The sequence below is a fragment of the Cupressus sempervirens genome, chromosome 4, assembly GCF_028749045.1.
Source record: "Cupressus sempervirens isolate cs-2001-9-10 chromosome 4, ASM2874904v1, whole genome shotgun sequence".
Taxonomy (NCBI): domain Eukaryota; kingdom Viridiplantae; phylum Streptophyta; class Pinopsida; order Cupressales; family Cupressaceae; genus Cupressus; species Cupressus sempervirens.
Window position 1 is genome coordinate 780,169,979 of NC_143121.1, and position 26,854 is coordinate 780,196,832.

At 38.6% G+C, this 26,854-nt stretch overlaps 2 protein-coding genes and 1 pseudogene across 2 annotated transcripts in view; 2 read left to right on the forward strand and 1 right to left on the reverse strand.

The window, feature by feature from the left end:
• Positions 1 to 942: 942 nt before the first annotated feature.
• LOC149563713 (pentatricopeptide repeat-containing protein At2g03880, mitochondrial pseudogene) lies at positions 943 to 4,093 on the forward strand (annotated as a pseudogene).
• A 2,072-nt stretch (positions 4,094 to 6,165) lies between these two features.
• Positions 6,166 to 26,854, reverse strand: part of LOC149563714 (pentatricopeptide repeat-containing protein At2g13600-like) — a 29,201-nt gene continuing 8,512 nt past the window's right edge. The window contains exon 3 of the mRNA XM_089826852.1: positions 6,166 to 7,292. The gene's annotated coding sequence lies outside the window, so the exon portion shown is untranslated. The remainder of the gene's footprint in view (positions 7,293 to 26,854) is intronic.
• LOC149563715 (uncharacterized) lies at positions 7,607 to 9,760 on the forward strand. The gene is made up of 4 exons (XM_089826853.1): positions 7,607 to 8,181; positions 8,301 to 8,591; positions 8,700 to 8,824; positions 9,388 to 9,760. The coding sequence occupies exons 3-4, from the start codon at positions 8,771 to 8,773 to the stop codon at positions 9,664 to 9,666; spliced, it is 333 nt and encodes a 110-aa protein (XP_089682979.1). The 5' UTR covers positions 7,607 to 8,181; positions 8,301 to 8,591; positions 8,700 to 8,770; the 3' UTR covers positions 9,667 to 9,760.

The window sequence follows — 26,854 nt, forward strand, 5'->3', positions numbered from 1 at the left end:
CAAAATCAATAAGTTTTAGAATGATGAATAGTCAACACATTTCATTCTTTATTTGAATAAATTACCTTAATTGAAAGACTTGTTGCAATTTCACTTTAAATTTGAATCTTATGGACAAGTCTCTAATTACTAATATCATATCTTCCCAATCCAAATCAATGAATTATTTCTTCTAGGTGTGATTGTGTAATAGTTTTTTACCATCAACATTTTGGATCACACGACATGATCCATCATTAGGATGCAAGAGAGCCTAAAGAGAACAAATTAGTGGATTATGAACCCGACAAGGTATAAAATGAGGGTCAAGGTCAAGAGAGAGGGAGAGAAGTCATGCGACAACCGAGGTTGACAAGACCCAAAGGGCAAGAATAAAATAAGACACAATTTTATTTTATTTTAAAGTTTAAAAAAACCAATAAAAATAAAAAAGTAACCATGATTAAGGTAATGGTTGTTTTTTTTTTTTTTTTGTGTCTTACATTTATTGGTTGTTTTTTTATTTATTTATTTTATTTTGTGTCTTATTTTATTCTTCTGCTTTGGGTTTTGTCAATCTCGGTTGTCATGTGGTTTCTCTCCCTCTCTCTTGACCCCCTTTTTATTTCTTGTTTGGCCTGCAATCCACTAATTTGTTCTCTTTGAGCTCTCTTGCATCCTAATAATATATCATTTAGTGTGATCCAAAATGTTGCATATCGTAATGAAGGATCATATAGTATGATCCCAAAAGTTGATGGTAAAAAACTATTACACAATCATACCTAGAAGAAAGAACTCAAGTCTCTAATTGCAAATCACTTTGTACTTAGAAGTGGATTTTAGATCTTATACAATAATAATATGATATGACCAATTCAACTATGTTATAACCTTACTTCAGCGTATTCCTAGTAACTACTTCTCATTATAAACATTTTATATATACCCTAAAATATTCATTTGAATTAAATTCTTCTGTTGTTGGCTAGAATGCCATTTTAAGGGCATGACACGCTGCAAATTAGACAAAGTGACCATGGATACTTGATATCTGGTAAGGCCTGTCCAATGCAAATAAAATTTTGACTTTTGAATAACTGGTGGCATCAATTCGCAGAAAATAAAATTTTGAGTTTTTTAAAAGTTGTGGAATAAATTCGCAGGAAGTTCAAGAGCCACAGGGTGCAACAAGTATTCAGTCTCCTCCCTCAATTTTTATGAAGAATATATATAAGTTTTCTGTTTTTGAAGTTATTGTGCTCACTACAAGCATAACACTGGAACATCCATTAAAGTCATGTTGGTCACCAGTTTATTCAGCAGCATAAAAGCTAGCGTAATTCTGAATTTGTTAAGCAATGGCGCCATCTACAAATCAAGTACATTTTCTCTTTGAGCAGGTAAGAAAGTATACCACGATGCACATGATTGATATCCAACCAAACGATTCGAACAAATACATCAGATTTTTATGTAAACAAGGCCATCTGAAAAAAGTTCTGCAAATATTACATCGCACGGACAGTCGCCTCATAAACCCCTTTACGTACGCATTTTTGCTACACGCCTGCGTTAAGCAAAGAGCATTCGCAGAGGGAAAACAGCTCCACAATCATATGAACTACCAGGGATTTGTTCCAGACACAATGGTTCAAAGTGCACTGGTGACAATGTATGCCAAGTGTGGCGAGGTGGCGGAAGCCCGCAGTATTTTCGACCACATGGACGAACCAGACCCCTGCTCGTGGACTTCCATGATTGCAGCTTACTGCAAATGTGGACTTCCCGAGGAAGCCTTAGTTTTACTAAATCAAATGGCAAAAACAGGGGTAAAACGGACCGAATTTACATTTTCCACCGTTTTGCCGGCCTGCTCCCAATTGGGAGCCCTAAAAGAGGGTATAGAAATCCATAGTGACATAGTTAGGAGTGGGTTTCAGTCGGATGTATATGTGCAGAGTGCTCTGGTACATATGTACGTCAAATGCGGCAGCATGCAAGGTGCCTGCAAAGTGTTTGACAGAATGCCTCAACGAGATGCAGTTTCCTGGAATTCTATGATTGCAGGATATGCACAGAATGGAGACTTGAGCAAGGCTGTTTCTCTGTTTGAAAAAATGCGTGAGCCTCCAGATGCGATTACTTGGAATAGTGTCATTGCGGGGCATGTGCAGAATGGGTGTCCGGAAAAAGCCTTGTCATTGTTCGATGAAATGAAGAGAACGGGAGTGAAACCGGATTGTGATACATTTGCCACCATTCTTCCTGCTTGCGCTAAATTGGCTGCTCTGGAATTGGGCACTGAGATTCACCTAGATATAATTCAAAGTGGGGTTGGGACGGATGTTGTTCTGGAGAGTGCTCTTGTGGATATGTATGCGAAATGTGCGAGTTTAGATAAGGCGCGGAAGATTTTTGATAGAATGCCAGAGAGAAACACCTTTTCATGGTCATCCATGGTTGGAGGATACGCTAAGAATGGTCAAGCCAAAGAGGCACTTGAACTCTTCGGACAAATGCAGCAGTCTGGCGTGAAGCCAAACTATGTTACCTTTGTTTGTGTTCTGACTGCATGCTGTCATGGGGGCCTGGTGGAGGAGGGTCAGAAATATTTTGATTCCATGATTAGAGATTATCACATTGTGCCTGAAATGCACATTTATGCCTGTATGGTTGATCTTTTTGGTCGTGCAGGACGCCTTAACGAGGCGTATGACTTCATCCAGAAGATGCCTATTGAACCTGATGTTGTTGTGTGGAGGTGTTTGCTTGGCGCCTGCAGAATACACATGAATATAATGCTAGCAGAGCGAGTGGCAGGACACCTGTTTAAGGTGGATCCCAACAATGACATGCATTATGTGCTGCTATCAAACATATACGCTGCAGCTGGCAGGTGGCATGCCAAGGAAAATGTGCAGAGACTGATGAAAGAAAGAGGCGTTAAAAGGACACCCGGATGTAGTTGGATTGAAGTGAAAAAACACATGCATGTGTTTCTAGTAGGAGACATGACGCATCCACAAACACAAGAAATATATGAAAAGCTCGCAGAATTGTCTACTGAGATGAAAATGGCAGGATTTGTTCCCAACACAAATTTTGTATTGCATGATGTGGAGGAGGAGCAAAAGGAAGAGTTTCTTTGTTACCATAGTGAGAAGTTGGCCATTGCGTTTGGGCTTATCAACTCACCCCCTGGAACAACTATTCGGGTTATTAAGAACATTAGAGTGTGTGGTGATTGCCACTCTGGTATTAAGTTCATATCCAAGATTGTTGCACGAGAGATTATAGTGCGGGATGCCAACCGGTATCATCGTTTTAAAGATGGACAGTGTTCTTGTGGTGATTATTGGTGATGCTTAGGAAGCAATAGCACGCGTACTCGCAAGATGCCAAATCTTGTTCGATAGCGAAGGAAAGTCTCCATTTTCATGAATGCAAGTTCATTTGTTTTCTAGCTCTGTTGGTCAAATCATTGTCCAATAAGATATAAATACCCCAAGTCAGTAAGAAAGGATATAACATCTTGAAGACGATTAGTCTGACATGCTGGGTTAGCCTTGCAATTTTTGTACTATTGTTCTAACTTCGTGGTATCTTTCATATCATGCTTGAATGAATGAATGAGAGATTTTAATAACGTCTACAAGGGCCAAGCAGTCTATGGGACCACCTAGAAACAGCCAAATGGCCGAAAACTTAGCTCCTTTGAAACTGTTTCCTTGGATCTGTTCTTCAGCAATGAATGTTGACCACTAAGCTTGCCGAGCTGTCAAGCTGCGGTTCCTCAAAAATAATAGCTAGGTTGCCCATTTCTAAAATATCCCCATAGCTGGAGCAGATGTTGTTGTAGGCTGGGCAGTCTAAGATCAAATGTCGCTCTGTCTCCACCATTCCCATGCTACAGAATAGGCAGACCCTCTCACCCCATTCCTCTTTTGGAATCATCCATCTCCCAGTTTCACACCAAAACTGATGTGAACTCGTTCTAAGTTGCACAATGATCATTTTGGCTTTCCAGCTGATATTTGCTCCTATATACGCCTTCTCTTCAAGATCCCTCATTGGACTGAATTCTTTAATATAATAATCTTTTTTGCACCCATTTTGATTTGTCCATTGAAGCTCCTGAATTTTACTTTTGTAAACTTTTTTATTTCATCAATGTTATTTGGACAGCCTTGTATTCTAATATTTTATATTTCCATCCACTTGATGTTTTGTTTCATCCACATATTTTTTTTCCCAACCTCAACAAAAGTAAGCAATACTTTGAATAAAAAAATTCACATGTATCTCATTATCTGCTCAAGGAAAAGTCAGCATATAACTACATTCAGATGAATTTTAAAGCTTATGACCAGTGGAAAGAAATAATAAACTTAATTGCATTGTCTTGGAAAGGGAGAAAATCTTTGGATAAATCTTAGTCAACAACTAAAGGGATAATCACGAAGTGATAAAATATAACTCAAAGATTGGTGATGCTTATTAAGTAGTGACTAGCTCTTGTACCGTAAACAAAAAGGTCATCATTTCCCCTTTGCTTAAAGGAAATAGTTTCCACGTTTTGCTTTAATGATTGTCCCTAATGTTTTTCTAAGTGCAGAAACGGATGCTTAAAGAAATTAGAGAACCCACTTAGTTTGCAAAGGGGAAGGTGCCTTTCTTTTCTGCCAGGTGGCAACTTGCATATATTAGGTGTGGCTCTAGGTCTCTAGAAGGACATCTTTTAGAAGTAGATGTTGACATTCTGAGATTATTTTCTTTGAGTTATAATTTGCAGACCATCTTCTAGAGACAGTATAAATCTGAGATGGCGAGACTATATCATGGATATCAAGATGAGTTGACAACTCAAGGTGGAGAGATTTTGACTAAAAAATGATCGGAATTTACAGATTGGGTGGGTTTGAGCTTATGCTGCTAGTGGTATTTGAATCTTTATCTATCTGGAAGTATCAAGATTTTTTTTCCCACCTTGCTCTCGATGAAGAATTTAGTTCTATCTCCACGCCTTACATCTTGCATCTTAATATGTATGGCTCTGACATTTTTCTATACATGAAGATTGTTCTCCAAAAAGACAGGTTCTCTGTAATTTCTTATGTGCGATAGCCGTGGACAAGAGATTTACTAGTTGTCCCCATGGTGATCCATTCTGTGGAAAGCACAACAAGATTCAAAAGGAGAATAGATTTGAAATACACATGTTACTTTGTCGAATTCTGGTTGATGATATGGAGAAAGCTTATCTCACTCATTCATCTGTACCATGTTAGAGGTCTACTGCTGGTGATTTTTCATCAAGGTTGAGTTTGTTGACTTTTTAATGGTAAGCTAAACCTTGAGACTATTACGTACAACAGCTTGTTCACATGAAAATATCCATCCTATATTTTTGTTCCTTTCCTCCGATAGGTTCATTCTCATCTTCAAATTCATGCTTATTGCAATAGGCCTTTGAAATTCATTGTGTCGACCATTTTTGCAACTTTGCCCCTTGCCAGCAGAAAAGGTGTCAGAAAAGGTGTTTTAAAAATATTTGCATTCAGTCACAGGTGTTATTTTGGGTAAATTATGGTCCAAAGGGGATTTTGATAGAGTCCAAGTTTTTGAGTTGGTGAATTATTGACCGAATAAACTAAAGATCATCAAATATATCCTGAATTTGGGAATGTTCACCAGAAGCCTGGGCATATATTTACATATAATTAACAAATATATTTTTAGCTAAGTTACCGATTGGATACAGGGTAGGGTGCGGATGTGTATGGATGCGTGTGTGTATATAAATGCAAAGAAATAAGTAATTTCAGTCCTGTATTCTTACCTTCAAGATCAAAAGATGATCTACATTGTTTCTTTCAAGTATTTTGTTTAGATGCAAAACCCCTAGAAAGTTATTTGTACAAGGTACATAATATGCAATCTGTTTACTTGTTTCAGATTTTAGGCATACATTAATTTAAAGAAAATTCCTACCATATAATTTGAAGAGAGAATTTCCTCTCACTATTTGTCACAAAAATGGCAACTTAAAATGCTCTCAAACTTGAAAAAGTTTGCAAAAATCCATTTCCAAATTAAGCTCAACTAGACAGCAGCCCAAAAGAAACCCTTGCAAAGAAACCTATTGCAATTCGAAAGGAGCTGTGGAATCAATTTTGTAAGCCATTTTTAAGCACTCAACTTATAGTATTATTTGGTTGAAGTTTACACCCACAAAGAGTTTCTCTGAGGCATCAATGTCTCATTCCTATTTAAATCTATCATATCGCTCTGATCTTTCATTACATTTGTTTAATTATTTCACTCATTTTACTCATGATTTAAGCCTAATAGAACCATGCCACATGTTAAAAGTATAAAAAAAATGTCTTTCTTTTCTGGGCAAGGAAGTCTGTGGATGCTCCCGGGTGCACTGTGGGTGCCATCTGGATGCCTCCAGCACCCGTCCGTATCCGCTTCCACATCCAGCCTCCAGAGGCCAAATCGGTAAATTAGATTTTTAGTGAAGGGTAATCAAACCCACATGAATGGAGCTTCTTTCTGTAGGGAGTATAATCCATGTTCAGTTTTAGATCATTTTTAACTTTGGTTAAATCATGAGATTAACAGCCCATGACCTCTAAGACACAAATTCGGGCCTGATCTCTGAGCACACATCATGTAGAATTCTTGAACATTACATCTCTTGAAGCAGGACTGTGCTGAGGCAATCCTAGTGGTTCTTGAGGCGTTTAAACCTGATGTTTATCTTGATCATGCTCTTTTTGAGTTCTCAGTCATGTGTGCTGGACTATCTATCTATCTATATAAAAGATCATAAACAAAACAATGTTCATTACAATACAACGAGCTGGAGTTCCATATAAACTAAGTTAGTGGTCACCCGTCCAAAAGAAGGATCGCATAGTAATACTGAGTAGCTATTACAAAAGAATTATCCTTTCAGCCTAACATCAGAAGACTACTCCCAGCAGCGCCTAATGTTGCTACTGGCTTCACACTGATCACATTCATAGGTTCCTAAGAGCAGCTCAATCAGCTCAGGATCAACATCTTTTACCACTGGTTGGATCCGGTCTCTATGATCCCTCTCTGTCTTATCTTTATTCATGGGCTTGTGAATCTTGTGCTTGTCCATGAATTCTCCTAGGATCTCCAGCTATTCTCTGTTCAGATTATTCCTCCTCTAAGGGAAGAAATATGATCTTTCAATCTCTGTTTTGTACACAATAGTCTGGCTCTCCCCTCCCAGCAAGATTAAAATCTTTCAGAATCTTCAGAACTGGAAAGACCTACAAAACAATATTAAGATAGGTGAGTACACTATGAAACCAGTAAGGCACCTTCTCTTGCCTTTGAAAACCTCTTCATTTTTCTTTTTCCAAATAAACCATAAATTCTCCTTATCAACAAAAGCCTAAAAACATTGTGATCAGTAGGGAAGGCATTTATGTAATAAGCAAGAATCTCAAACCAGGTGAAACCACCTTTAGAGTCCTAACCAGTATGATAACCAATAAATAGTAACCACATAGAAAAAGCAAATGGACATTCCAAAAAAAACTGCTCATGAAGTTTCCACTTGGTCACACAGAGCACACGTTATAACAGGGAAATTACAAGACAGCAAAACAATATTAAAAGCCAGTTTTTCCAATAAAAGCAACCATCTAAAACAAGTTTTCTTATGCTCCTCAAAATTTGACCAGATATGGGATAACCTGCTGGACCACTTGGACGTAGACCAATCAAGGCTACCTGAACTATTCTGACAATCAAAATCTTCCCCCTCACCAGTCAACATACAATAAAATTGCTTAACCCAAATTAGATAAAAACAGGTACCATCTTTACAGGAAAGTTTTGTGGACAACTTGGATTCGTTTATCAGAGAGAGTGGAAGAGTAACATTGCCAAAGACAATTTTGACAACTAAAATAATTGCTCTCTTATTAGTTCTCGTGCAAGGCTGTAGGGTTATTGATAGAGTCTAGATATGATCATATCTTTTGGACACTATGCACTGCCCACTCTGTCAATTTGGTAATGAAAGCAATTGGCACCCAAATAGACTAGGTGAAACAGATATATGAGGAGACTGAAGAGATTCAAACGTTTGTGACAAATCAGCACATGCCACAAGCAGTTTTCAGGATTTTCTCGGACTTGGAATTATTGAAGGTAAATTTGTAAATTTAAAATTTAATTTATATATGATTTGGAAATATAGTATTTTTTTTGTGTTGCTTACATTAACATATTTAAAATGTGTTGTTAATTTAAGTTTAACATGTTCTTAGGTGGCTGAAACCCGCTTTGACTCTCACAAAATTGTCTTGAGACGGTTGCGAGTGTAAAGGATGCACTGGCACTGATGATCATTAGCCCCCAACAAGGCATTTGGAAGACTACACAATAAGGGCCCAAAAAAGTGAAAGCAATGATACTAGATGATGATTGGTGGGGTCGTATAGATTATGTGTTGGAATTCACCGATCCAATCATGACAATGCTTCACTTTGTGGACACTGATAAACCATTCCTCGAGGATATTTATGATTCCATGGACACTGTTGGAAACGATTAAAATGGTAAGTTCTAGATTCTTCTACCATTGTTTATTTGAAAAATATCTAGATTCTAAAATTTATATTGACATAATCACTAATGATATTTATTATTCATATCTCATATCCCAGGCCATACAGAAGAGGGAGAATGATCCTTAGGACACCTTTTACAAAAAGCTAGAAGCAATTATTCATCATTGATGGAACAAGATGACCACACCTTTGCACCTCCTCACCTATGCCCTATCCCCGAGGTATTGTAGTGCTTATCAAATGTTTGTGCTATTGATATTTTTCTTTAATAATGTTCAATAATTATATGATGTTATCCCCTGGGTAGTATAGTGCAGAAGCACTTCACCTTCTAGGTAGAGTGGCACCACTTAGAGATGCGGAGGTTGCACTCGCTAAAATCTTCCAAGATCTAGAAATTGGGGTGAATGTGAAGACCGAATTTGTTGCTTTCATCTTAGGAAATGATCATCTCCCTACTGCTATAGTAGACCAAAGTAGGAATGATGCCATTAGATGGTGGTACCTTCATGGGCAAGACTATATGTACCCCCAACCTCTTGCTATAAAGATCCTATCCCAAGTAAGTTTGTAATAACACTTAATTTCTTAAAGTTAATCGTCTTGATTCCTTAAATTTATTTTGTTGTATTATTTTGATTTCTCTCTAGGTTGTGAGCTCTTCTATAGCTGAGTAGAATTGGAGTACTTACTCCTTCATCCACTCAGTCAAACATAACTAGTTGGCTGCAAAAAAAAGGATGACCTTGTGTTCATTCACAACAACTTGTGTCTCTTGTCACAGAAGGATCCCAAGTACAAGAAGGGGACTGAGAAGCTTTGGGATGTACAACCCAAGATTGGTGATTTAGATATGACCATCCGAGATCTTGCTACAGCCACATTGGCTGATGTGGATGATGAGGAGGATTATGATTTCACAATCCCCCCTATTACTAGTGGAACCGGTTTGGGTTCCTTTGATGGAACCAGTTTGGGTTCCTCTGATGATGTAGATATGGCACTTGCAGCTCATCAGTACCCCTCTGATGTGGATTTTCTTAAAACTCCATTTGATGATTGAGATTGAAAACATTAGTCTCAACTCTTGACTCTTTTATGAGTGAATCATGTTACGAACATTGAAATCTAATGATCTATATTTTGAATTTTCATAATTTCATTTTGTAATTTAGTAATTCAATGTGAATGTGTTGATTTTCTTTATAATCGTGAAAATAGATCAATGATCAAGTATACTAGATTCATAGTCTCATACTATGAAATGATCTAGTTTTAGAATTATGTATATTTCTCTTATTATTTTGTATGTACACACACACACACACACAAATCCTTACGAATCATAATGGGAAAAAAATTCATGAATCCACGGATCCGATTCGCATGCCCAAATCAGATTCAGATCCCGAATCGGCAACTAAGATTAAATCTGCCCTTACAATCTTATCTACTTCTTCTGTTATGGAAGCTGCATATACAAAAAAAAATTCATTTTAATAGAAGGGTTTTTATGTTCTCAAAGGGAAATTTCATTTTTGCCTTCCTCATTTAGTTGATGCTATGATATTGTGTTAATTGCTGCTCATGACCATGCAAATACAGTAGCTTTGAGATTGAGAATTTAAGCCAAAAACAATAACCATTCTGTAAATTATAACCAGGGTTGATAGTAGAACTCAGAAAATCATTCTTAGAACTTTTTAAGGATTTCTGTTCTATCCTGGATGTCTGAGAAAACTCTGAAAAACTGCACAAGAAGCTTTTTTGTATCCAGTAGCAAAACAAGGAAAATTATTGGGAATTTCCAGGCACTAAAATCATCTGTAACTTAGTCATTATCCACGGTATAACAGTAGTACATCCTACGATGCAGAGGTCAGGTGGCTAAGGGGCAATTGATACCATATTTCACAACACAAAGGGAAACCTATTTCTTCAAACCCGAAGGCAAATGCATTTGACAAGGTAACATTGCAAGATTGAGCCTCATATCCATCTTGACAGTTGAAACATATGGAATCATATCAAATTGGATTTCTACCAAACCCCACAATCAACTTCAACAAACCCCCTTTTCACTACAGCACTTTACTTCTATACAGTTACAAATACCAACTTTGGTTTAGGGCTTCACAATGGCTGGACTGACTTTGGGAACACCTTAGAACAAGTAAATACAACATGTACAAACACTCAATAACACTGGTTACTCCAACTTCTATATTGTCCACACTAACAAGGCCTAGACTATAGTAGCCCTCTAAATTGACATCTCTGATCATAACTTCTAATGTGGAACAGATCTCCACAAGATAATCAGTTTTTTGGATATCCTTTTGGAAGGTATAAAACATACCCAAATTGATCATAGGGTTTCTTTGAAAAACATAGCCCTATAATTGACTGCTAATGTATTACCTAGGCCCAATTAGTACAGAAAATTGAGTATTTTGGGCATAACTTTTGATGTAGAGTTAACCTGGAGGATCCAAGACCACTTTTGGATACCCACTCGGGCTTTATAGAACATATATCAAAATCAGGGTAGGTTGTTTTGTAACAAAAGTGTCTAAGATTGACTGGTAATCTGCACTCATTGGCCTAATTAGCCCTCTTTTCCAAAGCAACACTATGAAGGTTTGATTCCCAACTTCTAAACTGCACTGTAATGGTTAGAATAGGTTACAAAAGGTCTGAATTAACAACTTTTTCCAACTGGAATGATAGGACCAATACATAGTGAATATTGGGATAGGACATTATGGCATTTGCTCCAGGCATAGGATCTGCTTCTCCAACTTGATTATTCTTAAAACACATAAAAATTTACCATTCCACCAGTCTACATAATTTTCTAATGGTGGAGAGGCTTAAAATCATGTTTTTCTTCGTCAAACCCTTGGACCTAGTGTTTCTGAATGCTGCTTAGAAAAAGGCTCTAGTTTTCTGAAAACGGAATGAAATCAAATGAGACCATCACCAATAGAAAGCTACTTCAAAGGTCCATCACATCCAACAAGTTTCAGAACTCTAGGAGTTAGTACAAATCCATACAGTCTGCTGCAAGTTGCAACAATGAATCCTGGACATGTAAGAGCAAATTCAAGTTTATTGCCTCAAATCACCAATATAACTTCCCCTCCCTCCTTTGGTTGATGAAGACAAGATATTTAAAGGATCTTCAGCCTTTCCAATGGCTACAACTGCCTTTTAAAGCCAGAACCAGCCAAAATGACAACTTTGACATTTTTGTACTAAAAGTTGCAATGACAAATTTTGACAATAATGACAACTTAACATGCTAAATTATCCTAAAAAGACTTCCTATGACTCAAAACAATTACAAATAAGTCGAAAGATGTCAAATAGACCTTATACATGCTTGGATGTGATTGGAACCATATTGACACCTTTTTGCACCATTATGACAATATGTGCAATTTCCAAGCAACTTTGAATAACTGACCTGAAGGGCTTCCTGACACATTAATTGACTTCAATCTATTACAAAATGGTCCATGGGACCTTATTCTAAGACCATAACATGAAAATAAAGAACTTGGACAAAGTGGCCTCATGGAGGCATGTAGATCATTGGATGTCCCTGCACCACCCTAGCTAAATGAACTTTTTAACTTGCAAGAATTTCTGAACTAGTCAAGCAGTTGACTGTTCTGAGAATAATTTCTTTAACAATCATTTAATTGACTGTGATTAAGTTATATAATTTTATGGCACTGTAACATTATTGGCCTAATGCCAGAGAAGCTGAAAACTTTTTACAAAAAAAAGCTATTCATAATACGTCTCTAATTCTGGAAATTAATTTTATTGAATTAACTTGAGTGGGCAGAGAGTTATGGAACAATAAAGTATCTTATAGATGCACGCACAAAGAGGTGCAGATATAGCACATTCATGAGATAATAAGTGAAGAAATGTTTGCATAACCCTGTACTCACCACTGTTGATATCAACCAAGATAATGTCTCTAAGCTAACTCATGTGAGAGGATGTTAACAGCAACCAAGTTGGTTTAACAACCAAGGACCTTTGGTGTTTACTGTTGATTACTAATGACAAACATGTTGATTCATAAACATGAAAATAAATGAGAATCTCACTGCTGTTATGTATAACACAACACAAGAGATTAGGACTAGCAAAGCCATAAGTTTTTAAGAATATGATCTAACCATACTGAAGCCCCTATGATTTGTGTAACACAAGCTGATTAGAGTGATGAACTTGACCACATGTTGACCACATGTTCTTACGTGCTTGCAAATAGAAACCTTGGCCAAGGCACACTAAGTTAGTGTTCAATTGCTCCAGATACATTCCCTAGTCAGAGGCCATGCTAGTTAGGAGTAGCTAAAGTGTATGACCAACTAGAGTTGTCTAGGAACATCCACCAGTCTCAGATGGCTTATCTCATCATCATGTTTATACCCCTGGTAAGAGTCAGGCCGCTTCGAGTAGGAATAGTGCAAGAGGGATCAGTAGATCCATGGCTGGGTGGTAAATATGTGCTGGCGATACTTCCCCTCAAATGTCACTGGATCTCAAGAGAATTGGAATAGATATCAAATGCATGTACTCACACAGTAATTTTTTGAGCTTGATTGTTCTTTTTGTTAAGTTAATTTGAATGAAATGGTATATGTTATCTTCCTCCATTGGTAGTGTACCATTTTGTTCAGGATGCAATTTGATTTGTAAGTTTTTTCAAAATAAATATTGATAGTTAATGGTAGTTTGTATTTGAATTTCTATTTATAGCTTATGCTGCTTCTTATTTAAGTTTAAGTCTGTAGTAGTTTGTTACATTGTTTGTCACTCTCCACCAGTTACAAGTGCCAGTTGGTTGTTGGTTGTGTTCATGGCAACTGTCAGGCCCTTAAAATGTTTTATGTATTGTCAAGGAAGCTGGTATGGTGTAGTTGGGCTAATTGTAATCCTTGGTTGATCATCTTTGGTCTATTTCTCAAAAATAAATTCATGAGCAACAAAGATGCATTTTACTCTTTTATCTGGTATACACTGTCATCTCCATTATTACTTGGTAAATATGTGCTGGCGATACTTCCCCTCAAATGTCATTGGATCTCAAGAAAATTGGGATAGATACTAAATGCATGTACACACAGTAATTTTTTGAACTTGATTGTTCATTTTGTTAAGTTAATTTGAATGAAATGGTGTATGTTATATATTGTCGTTAAATTCTATATTGTAGCTGACGGGTAAAATTGTATCCAAAAGGGTGCTTGACGGTTGAGTCACCCCTTCGAAAAAGTATATGTACACCGTCCGGAAGGGACTATTGAGACATCAGCATAATTATATTGTAAGTATTGAAGTGCATATTGCGTATATGAATAAAATATCTGTTTTGTGTTATATCTTACTGTACTACATGCGATAGGTATCCGTTTACCCTGTACGGTAAACATTTGGCGTCATTGCCAGTTGAACCTGGAACAAAGAAAGTGTTATGAAGATTAATGCCAAATCTGCTTAATAAAGATAGGAATAAGGTAAAAGATAAGGATGAGTTACGCACAACATAGGAAGAATTAATTTTACCACAACAAGCGGAGCACAGATAAAAGCTTCAACAACTTACTGACAGACGCCGAGGGGGTGTAGGAGCACAGACAGAGGCAGTGCATTCACCTGGTAGACCGAGGAGTGCCAAGGAATTGCTCAAAGAAACTCGACAGCAATTGAATTTGGTAGAAGAGACAAGGGAGGAGTTCCTTAACTTGTATACGCCAAGGATAGAGAATCTAAACGGAAGGGAAGTAACTCACACAGCTTGAAGTGCCGAAGGAGCACAAGCATGGAGTGAACTCTTCATTCCCGATACACCTGACGAACGGATACAGGTAGAGAATCCAACAACTTCGCTTGAGGAAGATCTTTTCTCACTGAGTAACGCAATTGTCCGAAGCAACGCGGTTGTACAAAACAGTGTGGGTGCTCAAAACAACATGGGTGCTCAAAACAATGCGGGTACACAACAAGTACCACAAAATCAGAAGAAAGTAGCGATGGTAGGACCAAAGGAAAAATTGCCAAAGTTCAATGGTGACAGGACAGCAAATTCAATTTAACACTGTAAAACATGTGAAACAATATGGACAGCGAATGGTGTAATGAACCAAGATGACTGGGTCCAACAGTTCCCAGCGACCCTACAGGGTGTTGCGATTGATTGGATTTTAGATTTTGATCCACAAAAATTAACTACATGGACAGAAGCCATGAAGGAATTCATAGCAGAGTTTCAACTACTAAGGGACGATAATGAAATTGTGGTAGAAATATATAGTACGAAGCAAGGAAAGAATGAAACAATCCGTGTGTATGCAAGAGGGCTAAAAGAGTTGGTGGGGAAGATGGATAGCCAACCAACGGACGGATTAAAGAAAAAGTGGTTTGTTGAAGGGCTATGATCGGCACTAAAGAAAAAAATGAAAATTGTACTTTCAGCATCATACATAGATGCATATAATTGGGCAATGGACCTAGAGAGTGAGCAAAAAAGGACAAAAAGAAGAAACACAAATCGTCAGACTCGGACGATTCATCTTCCAAAAGTAGTAGCAGCGACAAAGAATCAAGTAAGGAAGTTTGAGCATTGCAAAAAGATATGTTACAGATGATGAAGGAATTTGAAAATTTGAAAAAGAATCCTGAATCGGTGAAAGGGGAATTGCGGTGTACGGACTGGAAAGAACAGGGCCACACAAAGGCTCTTGCTCGAAGAAAAAAAAATTGTGATATTTATCAGATTGCAGGACACTCCACAAAGGAATGTCCGTTCAATACGAAGACAACAGGACATCAACAAGTATTATTGACGCAGGAAGTGTCCACTGTAGTAGGAACGAACATGAACAATGACACAACCTCGGGAGGATACCTTAACAATAACTAGCACGAATGAGGTGGTAATTATAATAATAATAACAATGGAGGCCAAAGTCAAATACAGTACAACTCGAGTGGATGGCCGATGATACAATGTTGTGTGTGCAACCTCTGGGGGCACTTCACCAAAGACTATACCATAAAGGAAACACCACAGCTGTTGTGCAGATGGTGCAGTCTGGGAGACCACGAGGATTCAAAATGCCCTAAGCAAGGGGTGAGCTTGTTAAGCATCAAAACATGTGATGAGGAGATACTAGCCATTAATCGCGAGCAAAAAAGGCAATGTACCCAAATGCAAAGGAAGAAAAGAAGAGGTTGCAACAAGCACGAACGAAGTTGGAAAAACAAATGGCAACGGAAAAAATACAAACAAAAGACACTACCGGCACCTTGAAGAGGAACCTAGCAAAACAAACTATTATAAGGTGGGTAATGCAAATGGAAGTAACTATGAAATTAAATGACCTTCTTACAATGCCTCAGTTGCGAATGGCAATACTGAATATAACACCACTCCCAAAAGCAATGGAAAAGACAAGAAAGTATGGGCAGCAAAGCGACTGCAACAAACCCAATGCTATTGGCACTCACTACAAGAAGACATATGGCAGTAGTAGAGATGGGTATCTTGGGAACCGTACTCATGGACACAATTGTCGATGGAGGATCAGGAATAAATGTACTACCAGAGGACATGAAAAAAGTTGGGACAACTTATGTTGTGGACACCTACATTTCAATTACTCACTGTCAATCAGCACGGGATTAAGCCCTTAGGAACCCTAATGGCACAACCTGTAACTATCGGTACACAACCATTCCTGTTGGATTTTGTGGTCATACCGTTAAAAAGAAAAGGGTACAACGCCATCCTCGGATGAGGCTAACTGGTACAGGCGAAGGTGAAACATGATTGGAAGCAGAGTACCCTATCCATGGAAGGCATAGGCCAAAGATTTACAATCGACCTGCACACACAAATGGTAGGCGAGGAGGCAACATCGTCGGATTCCAAAGGCGAAAGCGAAGGTGATGAGGAAGGGAAGAAAATAATGGAATCTGATGGAGTATTGAGATTGGAAGGAGGGTCGAATGATGATAACCTGGACTTGGTGAACGACTTACTCCATTGGCAGATGGAGGACTATGAGCTCTTTATGAGCTATGACATATTAGGAGTTGAAGAGGGAAAAGAAGGGAACGAGTTTCCGAAGGAGTATAGCGAAGTGAAGGAGGGAGAAGCACATGTAGATGAAACATTGGCACATACGTTTAGTGATGACAAACCTATAAAGTATAAAGAGCCCACTATAAAAACGATGAACTTAGGAGATGAAGCCAATCTGAAAAATATCTTTATGGGAGATGACTGGAGTCGAGTCCTGAAGGCAGCAGCATTCAAAATATTTATGGAGTACAAGGATGTGTTTGCATGGACGTATAAGGATTTGAAAGGAGTACTGCCGAAGTTATGTGTCCACCAGATACCATTGATAGAAGGTGTAGTGCTCGTACAGAAGTGATTGTACCAGATGAACAAAAATTATACCACATGGGTCACTGATGAGATCGACCGGATGCTGGAAGCAAGAATTATTTTTAGGGTTGAGACGAGTGAGTGGGTATCACCGATTGTGATATCTCTGAAGAAGGATACCACATAGATAAGAATATGCGTAGACTTTCAATGCCTAAATGCAGTAACGATTAAAGATCCATTCTCGATACCATTCACCGATAGCATTCTAGAAGAAGTTGTGGTGCATGAAATTTATTCATTCATGGATGGATTCTCTAGATACAACCAGATATCCATCACCGAAGAAGATAGGCTGAAAACAACATTCATAGTAGAAGATGGAGTATATGCCTATAACAAGATGTCATTCGGACTGTGCAATGCTCCGGCAATGTTCTAGAGAATTATCTTACACATATTTGATAAAATATCTGTCAAAAACTTTAAGGCATTCTTGGATGATTGGTCAATTTTTAGCGCAGAGGATAAACATATAACAACACTCGGAGAATGCATGGAGAGATGCAAACGAGCGAGACTGGCACTAAATCCGAAGAAGTGCAGGTTCATGGTGCCATAAGGGAAACTATTAGGACACATAGTCTACAAAGTGGGATTGAAGACGGATCCTGACAAAATTTGTATAATTTTGGATATGCCACCGTCGACAGATATATTAGAAGTAAAATCATTCCTCAAACATATTGGATACTACCGGAGGTTCATCAAAAACTTTGCGAAAATATCCTACCCACTGGACAAACTTACTTGCAAGGGCGAACCTTATAAATGGGAAGCAGAGCAAAATGAAGCTTTCGATGGACTGAAAATGAGGTTGGCCACAACACAAATTCTAGCTTATCCAAACTGGGATAAGGAGTTTCATGTTCATGTTGATGCATCAAACTATGCAATTGGAGCAACACTGGCACAGATACGTGATCACGGACTAGATCATCTTGTATACTTTGCGAGTAGACTGTTATCTAAAGCGGAGAAAAATTAACAAAATGAGAAGCACTCGGAATGTTGTATGCAGTACAAAAATTTAGGCATTAATCACTAGCGCCACCATTCGTATTTTATGTGGATCATCAAGCATTGTTATATACCTTGTGAACAAATCGATAATCCAGGGAAGGATAAGTAGGTGGTTGTTACTATTGCAGGAATTCACATTCAAAATTGTGGTATGGCCTAGAAAGAGTCATGTAAGTGCGGATCGCTTGTTGAGGATAAAATCAGGAGAGCCACAGGAGGGAGTCAACGATGATTTTCCTAACATGCAGCTATTTCAAATTACCGTACTGCCATCCTTGTGCACGCATATTGGAGAGTATCTATCAACGGGAGTTTTCTAGTGAAATGTCGCCAAACGAGAGGAGGAAACTAGTGCTAAGGAGCCGAACATTTTAGTTGATCAACGGGTTACTATACAAAATGAGACCCAACCAAATTTTAAGGCAATGTGTCCTGAGGAAGAAATATAGAAGGTGTTGCAGGAAGTGCATGAAGGACCAGCAAGAGGACACATGGGGCCGGATAGAACTGCACGGAAGATACTGCTGACAGGGTTATGATGGCCAACCATCCACAACAATGCCAAGGAGTGGGTTGTTGCCTACGATACATGTCAAAGCTAGAAAACCACTGAAGAAAGCCTTCATGCCTTTGAATCCTTCACACACACAGGAGTTATTTGAAAGATGGGGGTTGGACTTTTTCAGACCTCTCAAAGTAAGTAAAACTAGAAAATGCAGGTACATTATGGTAGCAACAAAGTACCTTACCAAGTGGCTAGAGGCGCGGGCCCTACTTGACAACTCTACAGTAAGCATAGCGAAATTTATCTATGAACAAATAATCACAAAGTACAGGATCTCACTGTAGTTGACAAGCGACCGTGGGGGACACTTCATGAATCATGTCATCCAGTTACTAACCACAGAGTTCAAGATCTATCATTCACTGTTGAGCTTGTACTATCCGAGAGCCAATGGACAAGAAGCTACGAATAAGATCCTAGTCGGGGTGATTTATAAATCCTGCACAGTCGAAGGAGAGGATTGGGAAGAAAAGTTACCATCAACATTGTGGGCATACCGTACTTCATACAAAGTAACTACGGGACACACTTTGTTTTAGTTGATGTATGGGCAGGAGGCTATGGTATCGACGAAATTCATGGTACCAAGTTTAAGAATCGCGATTGAAAATAAGTTAGGAGATATGGAAAGTCTTAAGGGAGAGATCGTATAATTTAAAATAAACTGGATGAGCGACGATTGCAGGCATAATGGGCCACAGAGGTACACAGAATAGGCATAAAGCATGGCATGACAAGCATTTAAAATTGAACAAATTTCAACCAAAACAATAAGTTTTGAAGTATAATGGGCGTAATGAGATCAGATCAGGAAAGTTTAAAGTAAAGTGGGTAGGACCATACAAGATCCGTGAAGTTGGCGATAATGGGGCAATCAAATTATGGACACTAGACAGGAAGTGCCCAACATAGTGAATGGGTCAAAGTTGGAAATCTATCATGAAATAAGTAACGCACTCCCGAGGACCCACAATTGAGAGACAATATAATAACAAATATTGGTGTATATATGTCAACTAGGTGTAAATAATAATAAAAAATTAAAATTTTCATAGTTGGCAGAAGCAAGAATGTAAAGGAATGCTCATAAAGCAATGGAACAAGCACCGTACGGTCATTGGTAGTCTTATATTAGCTACCATACGGCCTAGAACAAAACAAGGAGAAAGCGACGAAAGTATTATTGCAGCCGTACAGCCACCACAAACCAAAGGAACCTCGAGGCTAGCACCGTACAGCTAGGAGTGTAATAAGGTTTTTGTAAAGGAGCACTATATGGCAATGAACACCATACGACAATCACATTTTGAGGTAGGGGTCATACGGTAAGTTCAAGGATGCGAGAAGAATTTGAATACCATACGAATGTAACAGGTGGGTATACCATACAATAAAATAAAAGGAGAGCAGGCACCATACGGGAATTAGCAAAAGCCATGCAACAATCAGTCTGGAATGATGTTGTACGGTCGTACGAGCATCAGATAGGGATTAATAGCATGTAGTCAACAGCCTATAAAACCACCGTATGGTGGGCACAGGAGCTAAAAAGTACCATAAGGTATACACAGGAGATATAGAATTAAGAAAATAAGGGGTGTCATGCAATCTAGAGGATAAGAGCACACCGTACGGCCCTGCAACAAACATGAAATAACATGAAAGAGAGTGCAAAGAGGATATTGTACAATCTTCAGGTAAACGTAGAGACAGACAGAACCACCATACAGTCATATAGAAAGAAACTATAAAATGCAAAGTATCTTCTAAATATTGTATCGTACAAACTTCTTACATAGGATAGGGGAGCCCCATACAACCATACGACTTTGCCATAGAGGATTACAAATAGAGTAAGTCAAGAAGTTATAACTCTATAAAAAACGATTTGAAGAGCAGCCATACAACCTCTGGAGAGAAGCATTCCATCCGTATGGCCACAATAAACAGAGAAGTCTAGCCATACAATCTCAGGAGGAGAAACAGTACACCCATACAGTAGATAGAGCATTGGAAAGAGGAGTCATACAAGAAGGATTGGAAAGAGGAGTCGTACGGATCTGTAAGGATGCCATCAAAAGTAAAAGGAAACTTCAAAATAAGTTGTGTACGTAGGCAACTGACCTAACTATTTTGTCTTCTTCAAGCAAAATGACCAATAGGTGATAGTTATGCATTCAACCGGAAAGAGGGCTTGGCAAAAGAAATTAGAAAAAGATTCAACAACTGTAGCCATGAATAGGAATGTAAAAATTTTGTCATCCGGAGTATGTGTAGTGGGAGGTACAAGTACGAGACCAAGCAAAAAGAAAGGGAAGCAACCAGCACAATCGGCTGTAATGGATAATCCCACAGTGCAGAATGTTTCATTTGAAGGGTTGAATGGAGCAGAATGCAAGAAGTGGTGACAGGAGACACTCGATAACCATCCAGTGAAGGCCAACATTCGAAAAGCACAGGTTGAATGGGTAATACAAAAGCTTTTATTCTGTATTCGAGATTATGAAGGGTTTTTGCGCACATTGATAGAAATGTACGACAAGTTCTCTCGAACCAGTACATTTGTCTATCTTGGATGCAACTTGATAATATCATTCAAGCCGATAGATTTCACACAGGTATTCGGGATACTTGGTCATGCACAAGGGGGAAGGAAAATAGACAGTAAACCGAAAAAGTTGAGTCAGGAGGTAAAGAGACAAATGATACAGCTAGTATGGGAGGATTTGACACAGACGGAGCAAGAAGCTCTTATAGACATGTCAAAGGGTAGAGGACTGAAGAAGTCCAACATGCAAGAAGGGCACTGGTGTTGTCTTATGGATGTAGTAAAAAGTCGCCTCACAGGGTCGAGCCACATTTCAAACATATCATTGTCGAACATTGCCATGATGAATGGGATCCTGAATGGAAGATTGTACGACTGGGCTACATTGTTGGTAGAACGGATGTACGAATTTATGACACTACAACACAAGATGTTCTATACGTCGCACTATGCCATCAAGCTATTCTTAGAGGCAACGACGCAAATGATCCCTAACGATGCACTAGAGGCCAAATTGGGACCACTCACGCCAAGCAAACTCCTGATCATGCAGTGGAGGCATCTCAATACACTTGGCAGCAAGACCATGGTCGGACATAAACGACCAAGACCGGATGGAGGAAATACTGACAATGGTCGTGAGGAGACTTATTCTAAGGAGGGTGAAACTGATGAGGACGAAGAGTACAAAGAGGTAGAAGTAATTACAGCTACACCATTGAGATTTCCACGGCCTGCACTCTCATCGACGACACACTTGGTTCTAGTAGGTATACACGACATTCTGGGGTTTGGCCAATTCAGACAGCCAGTGGTGATGACTCCATCTATAGTTGCAATTCATCTTGCTACAAAGGCACATCCGTCATCGACGGAGGCAGCTATTCCGGAGGTAACGATAGAGCCTACTCAAGAGGTTTTGCCAGTTATACCAGAGGTAGGGGTCGGGGTGCTAGTACCTAATGAGGAGATGAACACTCAGGAAGGAGTGATGGAGATACCAGCAAGCGAGGGTTTGAGGACACCGGGTGTTCATTTGGACATAGTGGGTTCAAATGCAGTGGTTACGGTGGATACAACATTGTTAGCATCACCTGAGGAGCTAGATAGAGAAAGCAAAACTCAAAGGTCGAATACGTAGCTATGTACGAAGTTTCATTGTACACCAGCACCTCGAGTGACATACTTTCACACACCTACACGAGAAGTAGCTCCAGAGGAAGATCCTCTATAGACACAGGTGGAGGAGAGTCACCCAACACAGAATGATAGGGTACCACATAGCATTGTTGAGCAAATGGTGGAAGTAGTAGAGAGGGCTATGGGTGCTTAGCAGTAGCCTCCAATAGAGCCAAAAACAAGGACGAGAGGCATTCTTTGCTGATATAGTGACTCGGGCTCACCAAGTAGTGGCCTCTACAAAGATACAGGCCTTAGACTCAGTAGTAAAGGAGCTAGAGAGTGTGAGATCCTTCATGAGATTAGGATAACCGACGGTTTTTACAGTTTGTTTTGAGGAGCGAGTATGGCCGAGTGTGGAGACTGCAGAGATGCGTCAAGATTGGGCCACTACAAGAGATCTAGGTATGAAGAGCCGAGTAGAGGCTTTGACTCAGGAGATAGTCGAGATACATAGGGATGCATATTACACCCTTCGGAGGAGCCAGGCAGACTAGTGCAGGAGCACCCACATAAAATATTTTGGACATGATTTCTGCATGAGCCAACTTGAGGAATTTATCCCGATTTCGTCATTAGGATAAGATCTTTTTTTGGGATTTGTTCAAACTATTGTGGGGTCATTCTTTCCTATTCTATATTGATCTAGAGTATTTTGTAAGTTATTCTTCCTATTTTGTAATAATCTAGAATGTTCCGTAGACCGTCTTAGCAAGTATAAATAGAGTTTTTAGGTTTAGGTTTTGTGGATATGAAATTACGGGGAGAAGAAATCTATAGGAGAGCAAGTATATATACTATTCAGATGATGAATTAATTAGAAAAATATTATTATCTATCTCTTTCTGGTACTAGTTCCTTTTGCTTTTGCTTCCGTTGAGTTTATTCTGCATCATTTTTGGTATCAGAGCTTGGGGAAAGCTCCTGAGGAAATTAAATTTTATGTCTGGATCAGAGTCAAAAGCTGAAACATCAAACATGGTCACCAATGCTGAATTGGCAAAGAAGATGCAAGGACATGAGAGAATCAATAAGTGGTTATTGCATGAATTTGAGAAGCTGAAGGGCCAAATGGAAAAGAGAGCAAAGATTTCCTCAAAGCAAGAGGAAGAAGGGGAAGAAGAGGATACCCTTGAGCAGGAGGTGGTTAACTTACCTGCAAACCAAAGATACTTCATAGAAGCCCTTGAAAGAGTTGGCAAGAAGGATGCCAAAGGTGACCTACCCATCTTCTTGGGAAAGATGGATGTTGATGCTGTTGTGGATTGGATAGAAGCCTTAAACAACCATTTTGAATGCGAAAATATATCAAAAAAGGACAAGGTAAAAATTGCCAAGTCAAAGTTGAAGGGACCAACCCTCACTTGGTGGAATTGCACTCATGGAGAAAGGGTCAAAGAAGGTAAGAACATGATAACTTCATGAGAAAGGATGTGTGCCAAGGTGAGAGAAACATACTTACCTAAGGAATATGAAATCCAACTTCATTGAAGGAGACAAAGTTTAAGACGAAAGGAGCTGAATGTCACTGCCTATACTGAAGAATTCTAAAACTTAAGCCTAAGGGCAAAGCAAAGTGAATGTGAAAGTGTAAAAGTTGCTAGATATCTCAATGGATTGAGGTTGAACATTCAAGAACTTAATTTATTGTGTCCTCATACAGTACAGAATTGTTATCAACTAGCATTGAAGGTGGAAGCCAAATTGAAAAGAAGGCAAGAACAAAATAGCAGAGGAAGAGGAAGAAATCAAAGGGGAAGAGGACAAAACCATGAAGACCATAAGGAGATAAAGCAAGAAACCAATCAAAATGAAGGAAATTTCAGAGGTAACTTCAAAGGTAGAAGAGGCAATTCAAGAGGTGGATTTGGTGGTAGAAGGGCAAGTCCGATTATTTGTTTCAATTGCAATAAGGAGGGACATTATGTATCTAGGTGTCCGGATAGAGCAAGTTCAAGTTCACAAGGTGAAAGAAGAACACATTTGGTACAAGATGATGAATACTAAGAGAAGGAGATGGCTGACTTAGATAGTGTACCTAAAAGAGGAGAAAGTTTAATGATGAAAAGAACACTTTTGAAAGTGCCTACCACCATGAAACCACCACAAAGGAAAACTATCTTTAGGACTGCTTCCAAATCCGGAGGTAAGGTATGTAAAGTCATTATTGACTCAGGGGTCTACTGAGAATTTAGTTTCTTTTGAAATGGTTCAGAAGTTAAAACTTAGGAGGATACCTCATCCTTTTTCTTATAAGGTTTCATGGCTAACAATGGGTCAACAAACTCTTGTAAATGAGCAAGCATGGGTTGATTTTCAGATTGGAAAGTATAAGGACAAAATTTTATCTGATATAGTTGACATGGATGCATGCCACCTATTATTTGGTAGGCCCTGGCAATATGATTTGCAGGCACAACATGATGGAAAACTCAATATATACACCATCAAAAAGAATGGAAAGGTGATTAGATTGATTCCATTTGCTGATCATGAAGAAGTGGAAGAAAATAAAGAGAGGGAAGCCAAAATTATGATGGTTGATAAAAATGAATTCTTGCGGGACATAAAGGATAAACCTAAACCTTGTTTTCTTTTGCTGCCTAACCCACAACCACAAGAACCCATTGGAAATGACAAAAAGGAGGCTAAAACAAAGAAGGCAATTCCTAATTAAGTGAAAGAACTTTTGGATAAGTATGAAGGTTTGATTTCAAAAGGTATGCCAAAGTCTTTACCACCTATACGAGACATTAGTCATTGTATTGATTTCATTCCTGGAGCTACTTTACCTAATAAGGCTACATACAAGATGACACCTCAACAAAATGAGGAGATTGTTAGACAAGTAAAGGAGTTACTCGATTCTGGCTTGATTACGAAAAGCTTAAGCCCATGTGCTGTACCTGTTGTTTTGACACCAAGAAGGAAGGAACCTGGAGGTTGTGCGTGGATTCTAGAGCCATTAATAAGATTACAATCAAATATAGGTTTCCAATGCCAAGAATTGAAGATTTGCTTAATTGTTTGGGAGGTGCAAAGTATTTCTCCAAGATTGACTTAAAAAGTGGGTACCATCAAATAAGGATAAGAGCTGGAGATGAGTGGAAGACAGCATTCAAAACCAATGATGGATTATATGAATGGAAGGTAATGTCATTTGGACTCTCTAATGCTCCTAGTACCTTCATGAGACTTATAAATGAAATACTCAAAGACTTCAATGGTAAGTTCATCATAGTATATTTAGATGACATATTAATTTTCAGCAAGACAAAAGAAGAACATGTAGAGCACATTGACATGGTTTTGAAAAGACTTCATGAGGAGAAATTGGTAATAAATTTGAAAAAGTGTTTGTTCATGCAAGAGGAGCTGACATATCTTGGTTTTGTTATCTCCCAAGGTAGCTTCAAGATGGATAAAGATAAGGTAAGTGCTATACTATCCTGCCACCCCCAAAAACAGTTGGAGATGTTAGAAGCTTTCATGGTCTTACTACATTTTATAGGAAATTCATAAGAAATTTCAGTCATATATGCGCTACTATGTTAGAAACTATTAAAGGGAGAAGGAAGTGTAAGTTTGCATGGAGTCGATCAGCAAATGAAGCTTTTGAATTGCTTAAGAAAAAGGTTAGTGAGCAGCCAATTCTTTCTTTACCTAATTTTAACAAAGTTTTCCAAGTAGAATGTGATGCTAGCAAGGTTGTTATAGGGGCAGTTCTTAGTCAAGAAGGAAAACTAGTAGCTTTCTCAAGTGAAAAACTCAATGAAGCCAAGCAGAAATACTCTTCATATGACCTAGAAATGTATGCATTGGTTCAAGTTCTCAAAAGGTGGAGACATTACTTGTTGCCAAAGGAGTTTGTTGTGTATACCGATAACCAAGCATTTAGTTTTTTGAATAGCCAAGACAAATTAAGTCATAGGCACATGAAATGGGTGGAGTATTTACAAGCCTATACCTTCACCATCAAGCATAAGAAGGGCATATCAAACAAGGTTGCTAATGCTCTTAGTAGAAGGAATCTGATTGTCTCCCACATACAACTAGAAAGTGTGAGAATTGAAGCACTCAAGGACATGTATGTAGCAGATCCAAATTTTGGTGACATCTACAAGGTATTTATGGATTTTGGTGAAAGATATCATGCTGATTTTCCTGATTTTTTGATACAAGATAGACTTCAAAGGAGGACAACTATGTGTACCCAGGTGCTCTATGAGGACAAACATTATCAAAGAGAAGCATAGTGGAACAATGAGTGGACATTTTGGTTTGGATAAAACCTTAGAATTGGTTAGAAGGTACTACTATTGGCCTAAACTTCAGACTAATGTTAGAAACTTTGTGGAAACATGTACAATTTGTCAAAGGGCCAAAGGATGGACTACAAAAGTAGAGCTTTATCAACCTTTGCTAATACCATCTAGACCTTAGGAAAGCATAAC